At 37.6% G+C, this 22,551-nt stretch overlaps 2 protein-coding genes across 2 annotated transcripts in view; one reads left to right on the top strand and one right to left on the bottom strand.

Annotated features, from left to right (window-relative positions):
• Nucleotides 1-3,876, top strand: part of phrf1 (PHD and ring finger domains 1) — a 94,758-nt gene extending 90,882 nt beyond the window's left edge. Inside the window, exon 17 of the mRNA XM_017305288.1 lies at nucleotides 3,140-3,876. Coding sequence (XP_017160777.1) covers nucleotides 3,140-3,172 — 33 coding nt within the window. The 3' untranslated portion in view covers nucleotides 3,173-3,876. The remainder of the gene's footprint in view (nucleotides 1-3,139) is intronic.
• Nucleotides 1-22,551, bottom strand: part of ldlrad3 (low density lipoprotein receptor class A domain containing 3) — a 74,227-nt gene that overhangs the window by 2,681 nt on the left and 48,995 nt on the right. The window contains exon 4 of the mRNA XM_008411524.1: nucleotides 298-685. Within this exon, the coding sequence (XP_008409746.1) occupies nucleotides 298-685 (388 nt within the window). The remainder of the gene's footprint in view (nucleotides 1-297; nucleotides 686-22,551) is intronic.

Here is a 22,551-nt window from a genome sequence, read left to right as displayed (position 1 = left end):
GAAAAGATTTAGACACAGAGGCAACAGGAAGATGAGCTGCGGAGATGAAGAGCCGGGGGGAACAGAGACAGGCTATATAAGTCTGTTTATTTGGCTTATGTAGTCAAACTTCATAATAGGCTAGTTGTTGTATTTTACAACAGGCGAGCTGTCTGTTGTATTTTACTTAAAACTCTCCTGTTGTCCTCGGGTCAAAATGACTGAGATTTGTATGTGTTTTCCCTATACACAGAAAATGAGGACAACAGGAGGGTTAAGCAGATTTTAAAGTGCAAAATGCCAAGAATGTTCATTTACCTGACATCCAGAACCGATTCAGAGTATGAGGGAGGCGAGTCTAAGGACACTGAGGAGGGATACATGGCCCCGGACAGCAGATGCAAAGCTTGAGGAGCTGCAGTGTACTGGCCCGCAGCACTGCTGGAGCCGGGGCTGAGACCCAGACCTCTGGCATTAGCGTGACCCCGGTCCAGGATGACCAGTCGGGACAGCAGGAGGGGCTGGTGGTGATGTGTGCTCCCCCTTACACTCCTGGGCAACAGGACGCTCCGTTTCCTCTGGTGATGAAGCACCAAGGCCAACAGGGCCACCACCAGGACGAAGATGATGGCGCTGCCGATGACGCCGTATGTGATGCTGGGGTAATAGCGGAGACTATGGTCCAGTGTCACAAAGCCAGGAGCTTCTGTGTGGAAGAAAAAGGACAAGAGAAAACAGATGATAGGGTGTGTTCCCTGATATAAACAGGGATGCTGTAGGGTAGGAAGGAAGGATTTAGACACAGAGGCTGAGGAAACAGGAAGATGAGCCGTGAAGATGAAGAAAGCCGGGGGGAACAGAGACAGGAGCGAAGGAGACAGCCGTGAATACAAAGCAGTAAATTGTTTTCACAATCATTTTGAAATATATTCTGTGTGATTCAATAACAAAAGCCCCTCTTGGAGATGAGAAGTGAGGCCCAATGAGCTCCATGAGACATAAAGGACAAGTCATGGATCACTGCTGAGACTTGTTGAGGGCTAATATGAAGGAACCAGAACAAAGACAGAAAGTAAATGAGTCTTTGTGAGGACAAAACCACCCCTAGCACTCCGATATCGAATGCAACTTGCTCCGCATCAACGATGAGAGACGGCCTGCAGAACACCAGCAGCTGTCACACACCAACATGTTTGTCACAGTCACATAAGGACTCTGAAAAACACGTGGAAGTGCAGAAAACTTATTGGCCACAATGAGAGCTCGGGCTGGGAGGAACAAACTCAGAGCGAGCCAAACTACTAGCTTAAAGGAAGAGAGGGACGACTATAAAGCCAGAGAGCACTGCAGCTTATTATCCTGGATAGGATGAGGGAATAGCACTTAAACATTTCCACTGACTGATATTACAGTGAGAGAATTTCAATCAGGCACTTGGAATGGGGCTCGTGTAAATGGTGTTTCAGCTTATCAGCCGACACCACTGTTGTATTAAGCAGAGAAGAAGAGCGAAGGGAAGGAATCTTATTTATTACAGAGCTGCAGAAAGCATGTGCTAATGAGGAACGAGCTACATAAAAGTATTTTACAGTTGCCATTTCACTTCAAATTAAACTTCTGCCTCAGGGGACTGCGAACATCAAACGTCTGCACGTCACATAAAAAAAGCTTAAAAACACTCTAAGGGAGGCTTTCTAAGCTTCGTCTTCCAGGCTTCTGTGGTGCTACTTAAAAGTTCATGTGCATCGCCTGAAACATAAACCAGTCTCTGTCTACCAGCCACCAAGCAGGCTGTCGAGGATATTACCCAGTATACTTGCCAGGAAATGACCATTACAGGAAATCTCAAGTTTAAATCAGTAGTCTAAAAAACACTTCCTTCTGGAGGGATTTGATAGCAAGAAAATTGTGAGAAGGAAGCCATCTTGTAGCTTTTTGAATCATCCCAGGCACGGATACACTTACGGGCTTATAAATAAAACGGAGTTTGAACCAGTTCCACATTTAAAGAGCAGCGAGAACAGGGAAAACAAAATAAAGCAGACCAATTTGACTCATTCTGATCCACTTTGTCACTTTGAAGCCTTTTGAGGGTAGTATACGGTTTGTTTACGCACTGGAGCTGAAATCATGCACATGGAGTTTCCAAAAAACCTTTAATGTAGTGCAAATATATACAAAACCAAGCTGCTATTATCTTTATGCATTTCATTCCACATGGACAACCAAAGACACCGATCCACATGATTTATGGAAATGGACATGTTTAATCAACTTTTTTTTCGTACCCGATGTTTAATTTTCCAAAGCAAATTGTTGGCACCAAGGTAAAAATGAGCTGGAAGTTTTAAAAATAAAATACGTAAAGCTTATGTTAGTGTGCATTGATAAAATATAATATAGAAGCAGATCATTTTAAGTAAACCACACTGGGGTCAAATATCGATAAGCAATTAAATCAGCTTTTAATTTTTTCCTACTTTAACTGTTACAACTAGCAGATAAAAGTATTTCACGGTTCTTCCATTTGATTGAGAAAACTAGCTTCATCACTTTAGGAGAAATGTTCCAAATGATTGAGTTCCTCTCACTGATTTATAAGTATCCTCATATCGGACTTTGCTGTGTAAGAGAGCTGTGATTGGCTAAGACTCCACCTTTCTGATTTGGGCAACAGCATATTCCTGTACTGGAATTGCAATCATTTTATTTTGTTAATGTTACTTTGGTTTGTTAATCATTATAAAATATGTATTAGTTTTAAAGCTGCTTCTTAATATTGGTTACTAATTCTTGCTGATTAAATAAAATCTAATCGTGAGATTAGATTTTAGCAATCGTGGGATTCTTACGCTGACATGTAATAAAGGTTGCTAAATGGAAAAGTAGAAAATAAAGATGTCAGATTTTTGTCATTTCAATAGATCACCAGTGATTTGTTTGTGAATATGTACACATGCTATTAAACTGCCACTAAAAGCCTGATGCAATTCTGAGATCTGTCTTGATAGAAATATTATATTTCAATTAGATATTTCTTTTACCYTGATAAATAAGGAATATGTATGTTGCACAATGTTTTTCTGAGAGTACAATGCGGAAAAACAAGCACTCTTACAAATGATAAATCTTGCTTTTCTGTGTTTTTCTTTCCTTTCAGACACCACAGTGCTTTTTTCCTCTGTCTATCTGACCTTGAAGGCCTCAGGGAGCTTCTTCAGTGTGTGAGTAACTGTGTTCGCACACATTGTTGAATACCTACCAACAACTATCCTGGCATACAGCCTTTGTAATGTACCACTGCAGTCAGGGGGCCCATGCCTTAATTAAATTTAATCTAATTCAGATGCTCCACCCGCATGCTGTCCCAACCAAAGGAAGAAAAAAACAGCCAATAAAACAAGACCCACAGGTCCCTCCCTTGTGATTTAAAATTGGTCGGTCCTTCAAGCTACCAATTAATCACACGCCGAACTCCCAGCAGAGAAAGGCCAAAACAAAGAGGAATTATTCACATAATTACCTAGCAGAAGAAAAAAAAACAAAACAAAAAGCTAAAATAAAGAGATCCCACCACTGCCAACCTATGCTGCTTTCAACATTCAGCGAAGTCCTCTGGGAGCAAAGAGAAACGCACACAAAGGAATCCCGTAATGCTGTAATGCGAACAATGGGAGCATCTTCGAAAAGATTTGTGATGGAGCCCTGAAAGCCTGCCGCAAATGACGCACTGACTGAAAGGAAAAAGGGTGGAGACAGGCGCARGCCCCGCTTTTCTGTCAGAGGAGAGGGGGATCCCAGGAGTCTCYRGCCCCCTGCTACGTCTGTGATTGAGTTTTGGAATCTGTCTTTTACCATGTTAGCTCTAGCAACAGAAAAAGATATGCTGTAAGGATTATATGCAAAAAAAAAAAAAAAAGGTGAGGTTAATAACATTTTGTTTCTCAAAATATGCGCTGCTAAAAAAAACTTAATGTATTTTCCTTTTTCCAGATTTGTACAATTGTTTTGTTCATTTTTTGCTGAAAATCTCTTGCATCTATGTGTTTGTGTGACCTTGTTTTTTCATTTGACCTGTTTTTGTCTTTCTTTTGCCTGGAACAGTGTACCTTCAGCTTTTATGGTTTKAACATGTTTCACTTCTTCTCTCTCTCTCAATCTTTCACCCTCTATTTATAGTTTATGTACTTGCTCAAAGTTTTTGTTTCAGAACTTTAGTGTATTTTGGTTCCTTACACCTACAGTACTTTGGATGTCCTGTTCAATGTTTTTGCTTTGAACTCTAAGCTTAAACTACACCAAATCCCTTGCCAGGACCTTTCAGCTCACACTCAAACTTGGTATTTAACAATTCGAATTGTAAACCCTTGCTGTCGGGTATATCCAAATCGAATTACAGTAATGAATGACTTCACACATCAAAGTCTCGGAAGGCTAAACTGATCAAAGATGCCGAGTACAGGGCACATGAAAGAATATGAGCAGGGCAAAAAAAAAAAAAGACAAAAAAATGCACATAACTCGAGTGCAATATTCTTCTGAGGTATGCTAATATTCCATCACTTTTGATGATCAGATATGTAGTTGCTACAATGAAATACTTTACAGGAATTGCTGGATTTTATTTGCAAGTTTTACATGCAAAATACTTATAAAATCCTGCTAAAACCCAAAAGGAAAGAAAACTGACATGGTTATGTAAATGCATAACATTATATTTAATTTGTTTTTTTCCTTGTATGTTTTGCTTTGTAGATTTTAGGAACTGTTTCTAGTACTAGATATAATTCATTTAGGGGAAGTTCAACATCCAGCTTTGGCATTTGGCTCATAAAAACACTGTTAAGTTAGTTTTAAACAATCTGCAAAGAGACTGTTAATCAGTCAAAGATAAACACATTCCTCATTCTCTTAACAAACTCTGTGTTGCAACATAAAAACAAATATTTTACAAGGCCCAGCTGTTTGGAAAAAAGCAAGCCTCCATGTTGACTTTTTTCCAGCTGAAAGTATATAAAATCCACAAAATACTTCTGATGTAAGCAAATGATAACTGCTTAGTCACAAAGCAGCAAACTTCACATAAATATTTGTTGAAATACGTACCTGAAAGTAAGAGGCAAAATAGGAAAATCTAGTAGATAAGAAGTTTAAACTAGTGATGTCCTGATCCGATCGACAGTATTGTGTTTTAGTTGATCAGAGTCCATGGCAAAAYTCAGACTTCTGCTTGTTGGTGTGCAGTTGGCAGTTCACTACAAATAAAGCATTACTGGTATAAATTTGTTATAAAAGTATTACTGATTCCACTTTAAAAATTAGGTAACYTTATRTTATTAAAGGTAAAATTTAAAGAGTAATTATTTCTTGGTTAAYKTCAAGTTGTCATAACAAAGACATTTTGAATAATGTCAACTTAGTATTAAAGGTGCCATGATTTACTGAATGACGCTTTATGACAACAGTCATAAATATTCATGAAGGCTTATTCATGTTAATGACAGGTGTTATGTCATGTTTATGACAGTGGCATGTCAGTCTTATTCACCCCCTTTCAAATAAAGTGTTACCCATTACTCTTAAAAAACTAGAGGCCTAGAGGCAATGTCAAACTAATATTAGAAGAATTTGTACATTGCTTTGTTTTTGACTGATTAGGAGTAAACATTAGCAGGTGCCTAATCTTAAAGGACTTGCGATGAGGGAAAATCCTCGTTTAAGCATACATGTGCCTCTGATCTGCCAGCTAGTCATTTCGTGTAATTGGAGCAGCACAGATGCACTTAGGTTCCTTATTAACAGCCTCACGCTGCAGTTCTCCCTGTGACACCGCCATCTCTCTGCATACGGTATTCATAAACTCCCAAACCTTTCATATGTGGAGGCTTGGGGGAGAGGTGCAGCCTTTCAAACAGGCCACTTTAATTACATCAGAGTGCCATCTCCCCACATCCCTCGTCTACCCTCTTTCGCCTCCACTCCACTGCTCCCAGTGCATTTTGTCCCCCTCTTGTCTCTCCTCTGTTGTTTCCCACACCCTCTTCTCAGCTYTSTCGCTCTCTTCTCTCCTCCTTCACTCTCTGTTTCACAGCATTCACCTCTTCATTTTGTTCAGTTGTCCTGGAGATTACATRTACCTTGCCGTTTWAAAACACAACAAATATAWGGATGGGGGAATTAACTATCTGTGATCWGAAACAGCTTTTCCAGTAGTTTTGTGGATTTTGTCTTTTACCTTGTGATTTCACCAATACAATCCCTTGTAAATAGACATGCACCGATTGCTGCTTGTGGCTGATCGCCGATCTTTAAAAAGCCTGATTTTGGCCAAAACCATTTATTTTTTTTTATATATCTGAAATATTGCTAAATATAGCAAGAAAGTTGCTGAGTACGGTGACTATTGTTAACTGCAAACGTGTAGACATAATCTGGTCTGATAAATGCAATTAGCAAATTGCAACAGGAAAACTTTTTTTGAGAAGTCGGCATTGCCTTCCATTTATTTTGTACATTGCCTGTGACTGGTGCTGGTGGGGAGAGAGCTTTCAGTAAAACTGAAAAAAAGAATCCGAGGTCCACTATGTCTCAAGACAGGCTTTACAGTCTTGCCATATTGTCCATTGAAAGCCTGTTGGCTAGACTTCGAGGACATGATCAGTCACTTTATTAGAAAGAAGGCTTGGCGCTGGGCTCTTGGTGAGTCAGGCTGAGCAGGCGCCAGACAGCTGTCAAATGGCATATTTGAAGAAAACATTTGTGTTTGCAGTGGTTGTTTGTTCTTATCTTGTTAAAAAAATGTGTTGTGTTATTTTAATTTAGCCTGATAGTAAAATTAAGCTTATGTTATAATTTTATCAACRTCATACAGTTATAATTGTAGTTTTTTTTTTTTTCTTTCAAGAATGTTTAAAGAACTTTTTGTTTTCATTTTCTTCAATAAAAACATAGACTGAAAAGACCCTTAGAAACATTTTTAATGTCTGMTTTTAATGATGCTTCAAATAGTGAATTGTAGGCAAATTGTTGCAYGTTAGAGTTTAGATTTAAAACCCGATCCCAACTCGAAACTGGAGCCGGGTTGCRCCAAAATTTGCTGATTGGACAGGTCCAGGTCAATCATCTGTGCCAACAATACATACCACACAGAGAAACCAAGGGAGAATGCATAATATGAAGTTGTATTGATATTAAATTGCATGTACAATTCACTAGCAGTAAATATTGTGCTAGTACCAGTACAAGGCTGTAGCAAGCCTTTAAAGGTGAAACTTGACAAAATTAGGACAAGTTCACAAGAGCGAACGACTGTATATGCTAACATGCTGCAGTCCCAGCAACACAGTAAAAACATACATACAGAAAAAATAAAACTAACAAACCAGAGACCAGGAGAAAAAAAATTCACAAATGAATAGTGCCAGTTGAAATATCTTACACACAGCTTCTTGAAACTTAACTTCACAGTTTCTGCTCCAAAAACCTGCTACAAGAGGCTGAGTAATACAGACCCCCACTGTGTGCTTTGCTCAGTAACAGGAACACACTCGTTTCTGCATGAATGTCTGTGTGCCATCCTTCCCAGACCCTACAGATGCTTCTTTTTCTTTAAGAGGGGAAATGAAAGTAACCATCTGAGTCTTTGTAATGACTCAGACTTTTTTCCAAAACCCCAGCAGTTCCTTTGCCTGCCATGGAGACTAATACTGGAGACTGTGAATGGCYATGAGGGATCACTGCTTTTTGTACACATAAACACCCACTATTATAATGATAAAGGGAATACGAGTAAAATTAGAATACAGTTGAAAGGAGCCGATTGAAGATGCACTCATAAATATCCAACAACACTGATTTGTTTGTGTGGCTGCATGTTAAAATCCTCCACTCTCTTTTGGAAAAAAAAAAAAAAAAACATTCTCGAAAGGCCAAAGGGATTTACATTATAATCTAAAACAGCCCACAGCAATAAGACGGAAAGCTTTCATATCAAAATCACCAAAAATATGCACCGGCAGGAGTTTTAGGAAAGCAGAAATCTGCTGAGAGAGGCCACACACAAGATCAGAGAGCCACTTACTCCCACTGAAGCAAAGCTAAGACCTTTGCAGACGCACAATGGGCGATTGAGCATRCAGTGATTAATACAAGAACGAAGCTTTCTTTTGTCTGTTGTTAATCAAATGATGATGCAGATGAACAGCAGACTAGCCGTTGGGTTGCTGAAATACAAGATCCTTTATGTTATTGGAACAAGCTCCTTTGTCTCGTTTGGCTACCTGCCATAGAAAATGCTAATCARCTGCTGTCAGATTAGGCCCACCTGAAGGTGAACAGGCAAAATAAAATGAAAAGAAAGTGAGGCTGAAAGAAAGAGCCATCATTTGATAAATGCCACACTTAACACACTTCTGAATAGAGAAAAAAGAGAGATGTGTTTTCAGCCATTTGAGGAAAAAAGKAGGGGGCTGAAAAGGTGCAGAGTACAATTCACATATTCACAAAATTCATGCTTTAAAGGAGCCCAGAGTAGRTGGACTGGTGGTGGATAGTTTCCTTTGAATTTTTTATGTAAAATTTCCATAGTTTTCCAGAGCCTGATTTCCGGAGCTCCCTGTTCTTTTTATGACCACATTTTTTTCTTTTTTGTTCTTTTTGCTAGTGGTAATATTCAGTTTTACAGGACAGGGTAGAAAGAGAAAACATGGAGCAAAGCGCTCAGGTCAGATGGATGGATTAATAGAAATGTACTGGTAGTGGGATTAAAGTCTGGAAATGCACTTGTTTTTCGGAATCTATTTTCATTTTCTATACTTATCCACATCTGGAAAAGAATACAATTTCAGACATTCAACTTTGGCAGTCCAGGTTCCGYTATTTTTGTTGGCATACAGCAGCTTGGTGCTGGAGAAGGTCGTTTCTATCTGATGATAAATGCAGATGAGAAGCAGTTAACTAATTTGAGATCTGGCATCTTTAAAGATGTAGCTCTTCATTAGGATAAGGGAAGGGAGAGAGCCACTAGGGGGCAGGAATCTCATATTTTTATGCAAACAATTTGGTAGACACTAGAGTGAGCTCAGGGTCTGCAGTCGGTGGAGGAGTGTGAGAAACGCAGGATTCTATTTAAGGTGTGAAAAATACCCACAAAAAGATCCACATGATTTCAGGATAGTTTATGTACATCAGATGTAAGATACTGTACATCCACGGTCATGCATAAATATTAGAAAGGAAGTCTCAAAAATACACACACACACACCTTGACATTCACAGACATGCCATTTTTAGATTGTCACATGGCTTAAAACAGCGGAACAAACAAACAAACACCAACACCTCTTTCATCATGAACCAAAGTTCAGCCGTTTCATGTTGTGAAAGCTGATAAAAAAAACAACAAAAAAACAGGGTGGAAACCAACCACTAAAAGAAACTTGGGGTGCAGTAATGACTTTGCTCTCTTCTGACTCCAGCAACAATGTAGTTTTGAGGTTGAGAGGATGAAAAACAAACTCTTAAAGCGTCTCAATAAACATAAAAAGGACAATAAAACTGAAACTGTTCTGTCTGACCCAGTAAACACATCAATTTAAAACYAAATTCTGAATCAGGAATGCAAGACATCACTACATTGAATTCTCAGCTTGCCAACTTCTCTCTGGCTCACATTTTGAATGCATTTGGTGACAGATAAGAAGTAATGTGAAAGAACACAATGTTATGTGTACATTTATTTCTCTGCAAAGAAAATCTAAATCTGAATATCATGCTGCATAACTCTGATCAGTTGTATCTTCAAAATCTTTGTTTTTTTTGGCTGTCTAATAAAAATGAATTATTCTGCAATCTGGGCCATCTTTAAAAGTGACCTATTGATTCATTTGCATTATTACAACAATGTGTAAGTGCAGCTTATTACATTACCTGTCTAGATAAGACATCTAGATTGAAGTCTATAACTATTCACATAACCCCCTTGCCTTCATATAGTTCACAGATTTGGACCAATCAGMTCAAGATGTATGGTGTTTTCTTGTGTTGTTGTTTGCCTGTGTTGTTGTATCCCACAGATGAAACATGTCCACTCAGGCAGAGCTGATAAATGGCTATAGATATAGGAGTTATCACCAAGAAAATGGGAAATACTAAAGTATATTTCATTTAGGAGATACTGGGAATTTTTTTATTTTATTTYGTATGACCTTAAGACCAATCACATCTTTGAGGACAGGATATTGGATTTTTAATAAGGTAGATGAGATAATAGGCACAAGGTTTTCTCAGGCCAAGTCCCAGAATTAAAGCTCTTTGCATAAACGCCYTCATGCATACATTGAGCAAAAAATAAAAAATCATATTTTTAGTAGTTTCTTAATAAAAAAACATAATATTTTTATTTTAGGTTTAATAGAAAAAGCTTGTTCATTCTCATRATATAATCACTTGGCTGTAAAACTACACTGAAATGTTTGAAAGCCCTGCTCTCCTATAAGATCCTAGGTGCATGCAGTCTTTACTCAAGTGACTAATCACCSTTACCATCTTCTGGTATGCATTAGAGGTTTCTTTTTTGCCAACCTTTCTGCCAACAAAGTTCTCTTTCCTGGAACATAAAACGCTGATTGAGTGAAAGCTGCTCTGCCAAAGCACAGTACAAAGCAAAAGGCTCTAACCGCAGCACTTTTCCAGATTCTCTTTGGCAGCCCACAATTAATATTTATACTCAGCGCTGTCACCCAGCTCCTTCACTTTTGGCCTGTCCTGTACTACATGTCGACTTCACCTGTATATTTTCTTATTAGCTGGCACTGAAGGTTTTAACACACAAGAAGACAGTACGTTATCTTCTTTGACCTTGTTTGCGTTTTAGTAGTTTCTTAAGAGGGCATTGATGCTCATGTTTTTATCTGTCTTCCTTTATATTGAGCAGCATAGGATTTTTGTGCAGAAKTGATTATGTAGGGGAAGGAAGAGGTTCATGCTTTATTGGTCTCTATTTGCTGTCCTGTAATGGCTTGTTTGCTCTATTGACTACCACTGTAGGATCTCATTGTAACACTCAACGTTGTTACTGAGGGAAAAGTGGAAGAGAAGTCGATTAGTTAAAGGAAGACTTTAGGAAAGCAATTRAGTGACTCTATTGAGTTAAAAATGCAGCAATAAAACCAAAAAGAAAAATTCAAAAAAACAAAAGTAAAAAATRAACTTCAGTAAATCAGGGCAAAAGCAGTAAAGACTGGCAAAAGAAGATGAAATAAATAAATAAATACAATACTGAAAAAAGCTCTGTACATGCTATACTCTGGACAAAGAGTTCTCACTMATGTGAATTATTCCTGAGGGAGATGTTCTAGTTTAGGAGTCAGAAGTACATAGATAAGAGAAAAAAACAAACAAACATGAAAGCTGTAGAACCAGATGTTGGTGAGGTAAAAATACTCTAATGAGCTAATTGATGTGGTCATTGACTTTTTAACAACAGGACAATGTTCACACCTGCATTATGACAGTTACCACTAGACAATGGCGTTTTTTTTTAACCTGTGGAATAAAAACTCTCACAGTGTTCCTGCTAAGTTTAGCTCTATTAAGATTTGAACAGAAATGCATGAGGGATTTTTAATGAAGACCTGCTTCTCAAATTCTAGAAAGTTGCCTTTGGTCCTGAAATCTTAATTTCTTGGAACAGAAGTCATAGCTTTTGGTTCCAAGAAATTATAGTAGCTTGCAAAAATATTAATACCATCGACTTTTGCAACATATGGATATGCATGGGTTAAGATGCATCCTTGTTCCTTAAGACTGCTCCAGCATCTCTATCTCATCCCCACAGCTTCATACTGCCTTCACTATGCAGGCGAGCACTGGATTGTGGTGTTACATATTCAGAGGAATTAGAATAAATTAGGTTGAATAAAATGCCTACTAATTTGCAGAATTTTATTTGTACTTTTAATTTTTGAAAAATTGTCCTTCCTCTTTACAAATATTCACTGTGGGTCTATTATTTACAAACTTTTGCAAAAATACACTGAAGATTGTGACTGAAAGCGCAAAACAAGTTCAAGGAGTATTACTACTTTTGTCAGACACTGCAACGGCATAAAGAACCGACAATTTGATCATTACGTCGTGCAAGAAAGTCCAAAAACTGGGGAWAGGAGGTTTTATTTTTTAATTTAGTATTTTAATGCAAAGTTCAAAGTTTAGAGCATTTCTGTTGCAACCGAAAAGGCAAGATGCGAAAAGAGCAAACAAATCTGTGTAAATACAAGAACTCAAATGCACGTTATGTTCCTCTTTCATAAGGGAATGTGTAGAGAAGTGAGAAATAACACAGAGGGGTGGTTGATGTAATTAAGTGGAGAAAGGCTTTGAGATGTGAACAGAATAAAACACTGGAAGCTGGTTAAAAAAGGCAAAACATTTCCACTTCTGTTTGTTTCTCACAGAATTCAACAAAGTAAAAAAAACTAAGAATGTGACACTCAATGTTCCTGTGGTAACATGTTAGAGCCTCCATCCGAATCACACGTGATGGAATTTTTATTTTTGTAAACCTTTTAGTAGAGCAGTGCGAATGTAAAAAGGGTTTGCTATGTTTTGTCTGGAATAAAAGGAAGAATGGGGAGGGTGAGAGGTTGCTCGGGATTGTTGAGGGCTTTTGAATATAAGCCTGTCCCACTAAACCTCATGGGTAAAATCTCCATGGCAACTGTTCTTTGGCACCAAAAGGTGAGCTAAGAACGAGCGGAAGGGCATCGGGTAGCCTGAAYGTGGACACAAACAGAACTCAACAACAGAAGGCAAGGACATAAAGTCCTGATGTGGTGCAGATGAGTGTTAAGGCTACAAATATCCCTGTTTGGAGGCATTGTGAATTGTGCGGCCGCTATAAATTGCCGCCTGCAGGCTTCACTGACAGAACAGCCTGCAGGAAGGACATATAGGTGTAGAGAGCCTGTCTGTCATACTTGTTGACAACAATTTGATTAATAAGTGCCTTTAAGACAAAAAATGTTAACAAGAGCTGGGAAAATGAATTAGGGCACTAAAGTATCCATAGTTTTTAACCCTATATTCATGCAAACATGGCAGTAAAATCCTCTTATTGAATGCTTATATAAGGGGAAATCTGGCAGGTTCAGTCCATTAACTTTACTTAGCATCCAAAAAATACATAGCTTTACAAAGCAAGGGGACCAATTTTCAAGGTTTTAATTAAAATATACCAACAATTGGGGTTTGATTATATTAAAGTTGCAGAACGTAACTCTTATAAACAAAGTGTTTTTAACATATTTATTAAAACTGTCACTATAATCTGTGAAAAAGACTGAGCTCCTCTGCCTTCCCCCTGGGTTAGGGTTACTCAGAAATGCACCTCTCCCTGACAGAATCCACCAATCAGAGTGAAGAGGAAGGTCTTAGCACTGTCAATCACCYTTGTGCATGTGCTGYTCGAGGTCTAAAAAGCGTAAAGCTTACTAGACCTTAATACCTCAAACTGCAACATGCCTAATAATGTGCAATTAGTTTATGGTGAAATAAATGAAACAAATAAAAGCTCTACCATCAGTTTCACTGTGGTTTTATCAGACTTTAGTCATAAGGATAAGGGAACAAAATTTGATACCAAACTGGAAAATAACAGAAAATGTTGTTCTCACTGTATGGAAGGATGAGCTTATTCCACAGATATTTAAGGGAAAATAAACTTTTCTGAAGTGTAAAACAGAGGACAGACCTTTTTATGACAAAGCCCAATTACCAACAGTCAGGCACCAGCAGCGTGTTTGTTCTGCAGCAGGACAAATTTTCTAATAACTAGATATTACGCCAGGCTTTGCAGCTTTTTACTGCTAGTGTCTCACATTTCTCACCCACATTGTGTCCAGGATTTTCCACTGGGTTTTTTTTCTCTATGCTATTACTGACTGCTTTAACAGATCTTTTTTTTTTTTTTTTTTACTTTTTTTACTATCCATATAAGGCTCACTGCCAGCCAAAAATGATTTGCTCAGCTCTTAGACGCAGAATCATCTTTATGATCAACTGTCTCAGATAAGATGATTTTCAGCTTGATCAGTGTGCTCGAAATGGTTTTCATGTCCTCTAAAGAGAACTAAGCCACATGTTTCACTCCGATTCTTGCAACAAGGGCAATTTACATGTAGATTTTGGAAAGTTTTYCTTAGTCAAATTCATGCAATGGGACTTCAACCCTTGTTTTCTCACAAAAACATTTTACTTTTCAGATAGATGTTGCAGATAAAAATGAAAATGACAAAAGGTTAAGAGTTGACTTGCTATTTGCAGGCAGTTTCCAGGCATTTGGGGAGGTAAGCAATGGAAAATGAGCTGTGTCAGTAATAGAGAGATTCAATAGAAGTGAAAAGACAAACATGACAAAAGAGAACATTGGGAACACTAAGATCTGTTCCTGAAAATGAGACAATTTTATTTAAACTTTGGCAAACCTGTAACAAATCCCTGTCTAAAAGGGGGATTGAACCTGGTCCAGAGAGTTCTTTGAATAATTTTATAAAGGTTATAAATATGAGTATATTAACAACTTGTCCCAATTAATACCAAAAAGAACAATTTGAAAGAAAAGAAAAAAAAATTATCTGACATGTTAGCTCAAGGTGCAGGTGTGTGGGGCTCGCTATATTTAATAATATTTTTTTAAAAATCAGTTGTTTCAAAGGGAAATTTCAAAATAATCCACCACTCATTCACTCATTCACACCAATAAAAACTGAAACATCTCACAGGTATTCATTTACGTGAGAAAAATAATAAAAGCTTCTGAAATACATTAATTTTATCTATTTCATGTTGAAAGAGAGATATCTCAATAAATAAAACAAGAAAATCGTCCAATGAAAAGTCCGTAGTTAGTCGCTCAGATACATCAGATTCCAAACAAGAATAACGTTGTGGGTCAAGTGATTTACCAGACTTTATCTTTYAGAAAAGAAAAWAWAWAWAKATAAGGAAACATCTCACCGGGTCGGCGTTTYTAATCCCGGTGATTTTCCTTCTCCAGACCTGGAGGAGTCACCTGGAGTGACTCCGTCAAAGTCCCTCCAGGAAGCGGATCTGATCCTTGCCCCATGGGGAAATTAGTTGAACTTATTATATTTTATCAACAAAATTATTTATTATAATTAATTTAGTTCTATTGCATTAACTGGTTCTTGTTAAAAGAGAAGTTGCACAAAACTACAAGCAGCACAATAGTCATATTATGTGTCAATCACATAATATGGATGTGGCTTATAAATACAAAAKTYAAATTTATTTTGAAAATACTATTATGTAGACAAAGCGGGAGACAAAACAAAAGTTGACATGAAGGCCCACGGGTTAAACTGAATCATAAAATGCTCAGTTTTGCCTTTCAGCTAAGTTAGRTCTACTAATGTGTTGTGCTGCAGTACATGTTTAAACATAGTAAAAAATGTCATACCTCCCCCMAAAAAGTAAAATATTAAGTCAATTAATATAAAATTGCATAAATATGGTATSTCATCATGGACGGTGCAGCTGTGTTCAACTCTGATGAGTGCTGCCCCCATGTTCAGACTCAGCAGTGATCAAACCACTGGATGGTTATTGCAACTTGTTTTAAGTGGAGCGAGTTCCCTGTGTAAATGCCACTTTTATTGATCACATAAGAGGCCGTTAAGCTGTCAGTCCTCTCCGGGCTGCAGCAGTACAATCTCATCTGATCACTTTGTTCCAAAGAGCTCTAGTAGCTGACTGGATCAGAACCACTGCATCAACAAAGTAATGAACACAGCATAAAACACATCTTTGAAAGCCTTTCACAGGCCGTGAATAAAAAAAAAAACTGGATGCAGAACACATGACCACACACCTCGCTGAGTCTGTAGCTGACATTAGATTACAGACAGTAGACTGACAGCAGAAATCCAGTTGGACTTTTCAATTACTCTAAGACTGACCAAAAAGGTCCCTTAACGGGATCCGAAGGATCAGGGAGTTTCACCCRAAATAGTTTCACTGTTTATACAGCTGTAGCAGAAAACTAATAATAGTTAAACTATAACAATCAATGCTGGAAAAATGCTGGAATAAATAAGTTATGTCTTAGTGAGCTGTTCTGATCAGTTGCTAAGGTTGTTAATGTACCTGGTGTTAAATTAGAAAACTCTGATGCCTTCAAGCTGATGCAGATTCCAATGCCAATAGTAAAGAAATAAAATGCAATAAATGCAAAATACCASGTGATGTATTGACTAAACTCTAAAACAATATCAAACTACCTTTTACTAAAAATGTTACATGCAGTACACCAGGTTTAAGTCAAGTTGGCATGAATTAAGCATATTTGGATTTCCCGTATGTACCCATGACATGCATATTCAAAATGCTACCAGATGTTTTAGACGAGATTAGTTTACTTCATGTGGCGATAGAAACTGATAAACATCTGTTTTTTTTATTAGTCATTTCATCACGCTGTTGTGTAAAACCTACATGAAGTAAATACTATCCTGGTGCAAAGCGAGTATTTTTTCAAATGCCATGTGTAGAACAAGTGATCATTACTCGGCTAATCCTGATATATGCATGTCATTGGAGGCCAGACATAAATGCAGGCAGAGTGCTCAGGATTTAATTGAGTTTTCAAAGAAGACTTGGAAACCCCATAAATATACAATTTTTACGGTGTTGCTTGCTGATTTGAAATCTCCCCCTCAAAAAACTGGTCACCGTCCACCKACTGCACAGGCTCAATTTATCCTGGGAGTCATGCTACATAAAATCTGAGCTCAGAGAGGGAAAAAAAAGAGTGCAGGGTGTCAAGCCAGGCCCTRTGTTTAAATAAGGTGGGATAAAATGTATTCAGTCACACCTATTCATACTGTTTGTACTGACAAAGTATTAGATATACACCAACACCAATACTGGCCAACAAGAACTACAGTGTGCAGGCCCACAGAGTACAAGTCCTCAGTCGTGCCTTATTCTTCACTTTGTAAAGTAACAGAACAAGACGCTTGGGCCCATTCCATCTTTTAATCCCTCATTTAACAATAGGCCTGGTCAGGCAAGTGGAGGTGTGAGGAGGCCCTCCGAGGTTTATCAAAGTCAAACAATGGAGCAACACAGTCCGTGACTGAAGGTCTGCAGTTCCCGCTCATATCTACGCTCAACTAAAGAGGAATCAATGGCCTCTGTCCGAGTGATAAGAAGCAAGATGGTCAGTTGTACATCGTGTAYCCATTCATTCCAAGTGAGACAGTTCAGCTTGAGGAGRCGTGTAGAATGATGGACCCAAGGGGAGGCTGGTACTTGGAGGCCAGAGATAAGGAAGCATCCAGAGCATTCTCAAAGATAAGTCACTGACCTTTGAAGTGCGGGAACCAGTGTGGAGCCAAAATGTGTCGGGAAGTTAAGCATTCTGTGCAATTGGTACCAAGAAGGAACTGTGTGATATAGGTATAAAAGAAAATAACAATAATCTAAAATTAATTACCTGTWRTTTGTTTTGCTTAATCCCGTCTCCCAARAGATTTGTCACAATATCCAGTTATTATCACATTTCATCTTACTTTCCTTTTTACATACCTGAACTTGTAAGCACACAATAGAACATGTTATTTTAGGACAAAAATACTAAAGTGAAAAACTGCTCCTTTTGAAAGTCCACAATACTATCACTCAAAGCATTTCTCAACTGTGCTCCTTAGGACCCACTTTTAGACCCCATCAAAGAAACATCTCAAACATGCCGGTCAGAGGGAGCTGAGGACACGGGTTGTGACAGACTGCATCAAATCATCCCTCCGAACACGACTTTATTAAGAGAGTAAAGTAAATCCTGCATATTGCTGAAGGGAAATGCTTTACCAACACGTCTTGTTAGGATTAAAGCAAAAATCAATTTTGCATAATAACAGAAAGTATATTAAATGACTGTAAACCCTGGGGCTTCTTGGATAAATTGAAGCAAGAAGTTCAGGGTAAATTTAACCTTTATAATTGGGAACACRGATGTAAGGGCACCCATCTTCATTTGAAGTTGATAATCTCTTCTTAGATGGGCTCCAGTGTTATGCAGCCAGATGACTGGGTCAGGCAATCAGCTGGATGGCCTGAAAGTCTCCTCTTGTCAGCAAAGAACAGAAAAGACATACAGTTCTAATCTATCCTAAAATAAACTTGTATGATTTGTCAGACAGATATTATCACAAGACRGGGAGAAAAGCCTGTTAGTTGGAACGGATTGCACTGATKCTGACTGGGGTAGAGTGTTGTGCTTTTATGACTGTATGACTTGCAAGCTTCTTGTGAGTTGCGTTGTCAACAGTGACGTGAGTGGGAGCACTTTTTTTTCTTTTATGAGGCGCTGTGTTGAAGCTCTCATTAGCCCCCTGCCAGTGCTTTTCTTCCTCAGCAGAAAGCCATTGAAAAGCTTCCAGAAAGCCTTTTAATGGCAGGAATTTTAAGTAGAAGAGGCAACAGAGTTCCACGATATGTCAGAGAAAACATTCCTATTTTTCTATTTGTTGGAGAAAGATGAGCCCAATTTACATAAAAGCTCGACTTCTGCATGTATTAAGTAAACAAACTAACTCACCTGTCTATGTCTTGCAWCCACAACTAAAGCTTCAGTTATACTACCTTTTTCTGTTCTTTGGTCATTTTATTGCATAAAAACTATCCATTAACCTTGCTTCATACTAGCAACAAAYGCTGATAAACTTAGTTTTTAACACAAATTGGTAATATTTCATTATAGATGGTGGATAACTTACAGAAAAGCATTTTACTGGCTTTAGAAATGCATATTTATTGCTTAGAATTTATATGCAATTTCACATATCTGGCTACCTTTTCTAGTTGTCTAAGGTTTGGTAAATAAGAAAAAAATATACATTTTTGAGTGAACAATTAAACGTTTGATGAAATGTTGCTAATTTCCAGATACACTGTTGACATGGGAATCTATGAGACTAATATGATGCGACACAAATAAGGAGGTGATGTCCTTCCTTGAGCATCAACAGAAGGTTTATGTTAAAGAGGAACATGTTTTGAAATTTAAAATTTTCTAGTGTCAATGTGTGCAGGCTCAGTTTTTCTGATATAGCAGACATTGTTTGCTGCTGTCTCAGGAATCTTCCATACCCCATTAACACCACTATATCTCCATTTCAATTAGATATAGGGACCTAAAATTAACATTTCAACTTTGCCTTCTCATACACCTGATATGGAGGCAAATGATTTTGATCAGCTACTGATTTACACAGATWCTTGGACATAGTGAACAGTTCTGTGGCATGAGTGTCAAAACTTATACAATATACAAAGTACAAACTTGATAATGCTTCATCTATATCTAAGCTTAGCAAATGTTTGCAGTGATCAAAACTCTCAGAACTCAGCATGCCATCTCAAAGATGGCGTCTGGAGAATTGAACTTTCATCCCCAGATCATAAAGCAAACACTAACGGGTTAGTTCAGATTTTTTTTTTTTAATAATCTCATATCTGTGAAGCTATGAAATAACTATGAAATAGCTTCACAGATGAAGCTCTTCTACAGAAAATGGTTTAATCACTCTGAGGTTGTTGGAAAAGGGAATAAATTATAATAGTACAAAAGGCAGTAGGTTACTAAGTTGGTTAAGCGTATYGGCTGTTTAAGCTGACCTCAGCAACAAACTCATGGTAAAAATGTTTGCAGCAGTGAGATCAAACACTGTTTAAGTGGATTATTAACAATAACACAATGTACTGTTAAAGTTTGGTGCATTTCTTTTAGCTAGATAAATATATTTTTTAAATACTCAAAACAAACAATCTTCCAAAAATGGAATAGCAATCTCATGACAAAAAATAACCCCTTCTGCCTGACAAAGTAGTGAAACTGAACTTTTGACACCCTTCACCCAAGTAGACATGCACTATAAAGAGATCGTATCAGAAGCAACCTACATTATTTCATATTTCTTAAAATGCACTTAATTTCTTCACATTTATACCTGGAATCATACATATATATATATATATATATCTGAAATCTGTTTTTGGAAAAAGATGAGTCAGCATGACAGCAGTTTTAGTATCATAAAGAACTTAATTCATTATTCCAATGTTTAGGTTTCTGGAATGCAAGATCACTCTGCTAAGAAAAAACCCCCAACACAATAAAAAATACAACTTTGACATGCTGCAGAGGATCTGTCATTAAGGACATATATACTTTAACTGAGACTGAAGATTGTGGCTAGACTCATTAGWCATGTATTATGTATATTTTTAATAATTTTTTATTGCACTATTTCATGTAACTCACATTTTTAATGTAAAGCCTCCTTTGCTGTTCAGTCATCTCCTWTCTCACTCTCTTTAAGGTATCAGCAGCTTTTTTGTATTCATTCRAATATCATGTCAGTACATCTCCTGTGAGCCGCTTCTTTACTGTAGTGTGTTAGATATGAAGGTTTCTGCACCTCTGTTAGTTTACAGATCAGATGTCGGGAAATAGGGGGCTTTATCTTTGATGCGCTGTGTTATGAGTTTTCTAGTTTCAAAGTAGACTTTGGGAATCCCAGTTTACATGAATGTGTCAATCTACAGAATTCAATCATCTTAAATATTGACTTAGGTGTATTAATGTGTAGGAAGAAGACACATGTAGGCATATGACTTCTTCCTAACACACTCTTTCACACAGAAAGATTATGTTAGCATGATGGCTACCATGATTACCTGAAGGATACAAAAACTTCTTGTCAAAAAAATATTTAAAGATTTACCTGAATCCATATTTCTGTGCACATAGATGGGAATCTGATTTATGGACATGAATTCAGCTACTTACAGTTTCCTGCTTCCTTTGAAGTTTTGTGCTACTTTCAATCCCTTTTCTGAAACCCATTGAATGGATGTGTGTGTTTGTACTCTTCTCTCCAGCTCTGCATCCCCTTGATGTTGAAGTGATGAAAAGAATAAGGCTCAGAGAAAAGTGCAGACACTGCTACACAAGAGGCATACAAACAGATGCACACTCCATTATATATTGACAGACTGGACAGCATAGCAGTACCCTACAAACACTGAGAGCTGCACAAAGCTTTAATTTAAACAAGTAGCATTTATGTGCTKATTATTGCTTCTACAGCAAGTTGCCAGCTAARATGATCTCGTTTTCAGTTCTTTTTAGAGATTTTGATGTTGATCTTCTCAACCTTTACTCCATAAGGATTGATTGCACTTCTTTTGCCTCATAGGTGTCATATTACATCAATTGTTCAAATTCTCCTTTTCCCTCTTCTTCCAACAATGTCTCTATCATCAAAGTCCAGCATTTGAGTCACTTGAGGTGTCCCAATCTTGTCTTGTCCTTGTTTACATGATTGGTAGTTGAATCTCTAACAAAACTCAAATCCAATACTTCTTTATTTCTTTCTGTACAATATTGCCAACTGTACCCAAGAGAGAATGACACACACTCAAGTTATATATATATATATACATATATATATATATATATAAACAAGATTTAAGTGTAGGAACATGAGCCTCATGAAAAATCTTTGTCTCATAAAATCAGAAGTCAATGTTAACCAGCAAGTTTGCCTCGCATTTAAAAATGATTGTTTTCCTCTTTGAGGAGCTTTTGTTTATGCAAATTATGGGTTGTCAAGCCATCAGTTATAAAAATAACGCTGCATTTTGTGTAGACTGATTGCAAAGCTGCATATAAAATTTTGCTGTTCTGTTAAATTGAGTTGTTTTCTAAAACTCAAAGAGTTCCTCACTGAGTTCCTCAGTTTTGATAACAGAGGAAGGGAGTTTGCATTGGCTGCTTAAGGTACTTGTCTGTCTTACGTGACTTAAAAGATTTCCAGCGCACCTGGAGTGAAACACAAGACAAGGAGCTGTGTTTACATTTCTGCCTGCAGAAAATGAAAATGAATAACCACACCWAAATATGTCCTGAGCCAAATTATCAGGGAGTTACACAAATACCTGGACCTTATATTAGCCAAGATCTTCAGCAAATTGCTTCAGATGAAAACATTGTCTGCAGGAACGTAGCATAMGTTTGTTGAGGCCTGCAATTGTTTGTGTTGAGTCAGATACATATTTAGAAACAAATGATAAGTTACCCCAGGTTGAGGAAGCATATTGAGGCTGATAAGCAGAAACCCTGAAGAAAAAAAAACGAGTAGCTGTATAAGAGAGATTGCATCTTCAGCAGCATTACTGAATGAGTAAAGTGTAGCACAACCGATTTCCTAATATAGAGCATGTCATAGACATGACATTGATTTTAATGAAGTAAAGGAATGGAACTCAATGTCAGCAAATATCTTTTCTCAAATTATCCAGATTGCTGATGGGCTGCAAACAATCCTGATCAGAACATCCAACCATTAACCCTAAATTAGTTATTTCTGAAATTGTCACATAGGCAACTTATTCCATATACCATTGGAAGGATTTTTCCCGTCTTTAGCAATAATATTTTTGTATGTGATGAATAACCGATGAGTGGAAACTTGTTCTTCTCTCAGT

Source organism: Poecilia reticulata, linkage group LG6, assembly GCF_000633615.1.
Source record: "Poecilia reticulata strain Guanapo linkage group LG6, Guppy_female_1.0+MT, whole genome shotgun sequence".
Classification (NCBI taxonomy): Eukaryota; Metazoa; Chordata; class Actinopteri; order Cyprinodontiformes; family Poeciliidae; genus Poecilia; species Poecilia reticulata.
Note: the sequence above shows the minus strand (reverse complement) of the source record. Positions and strands in the feature narration are given on the sequence as shown.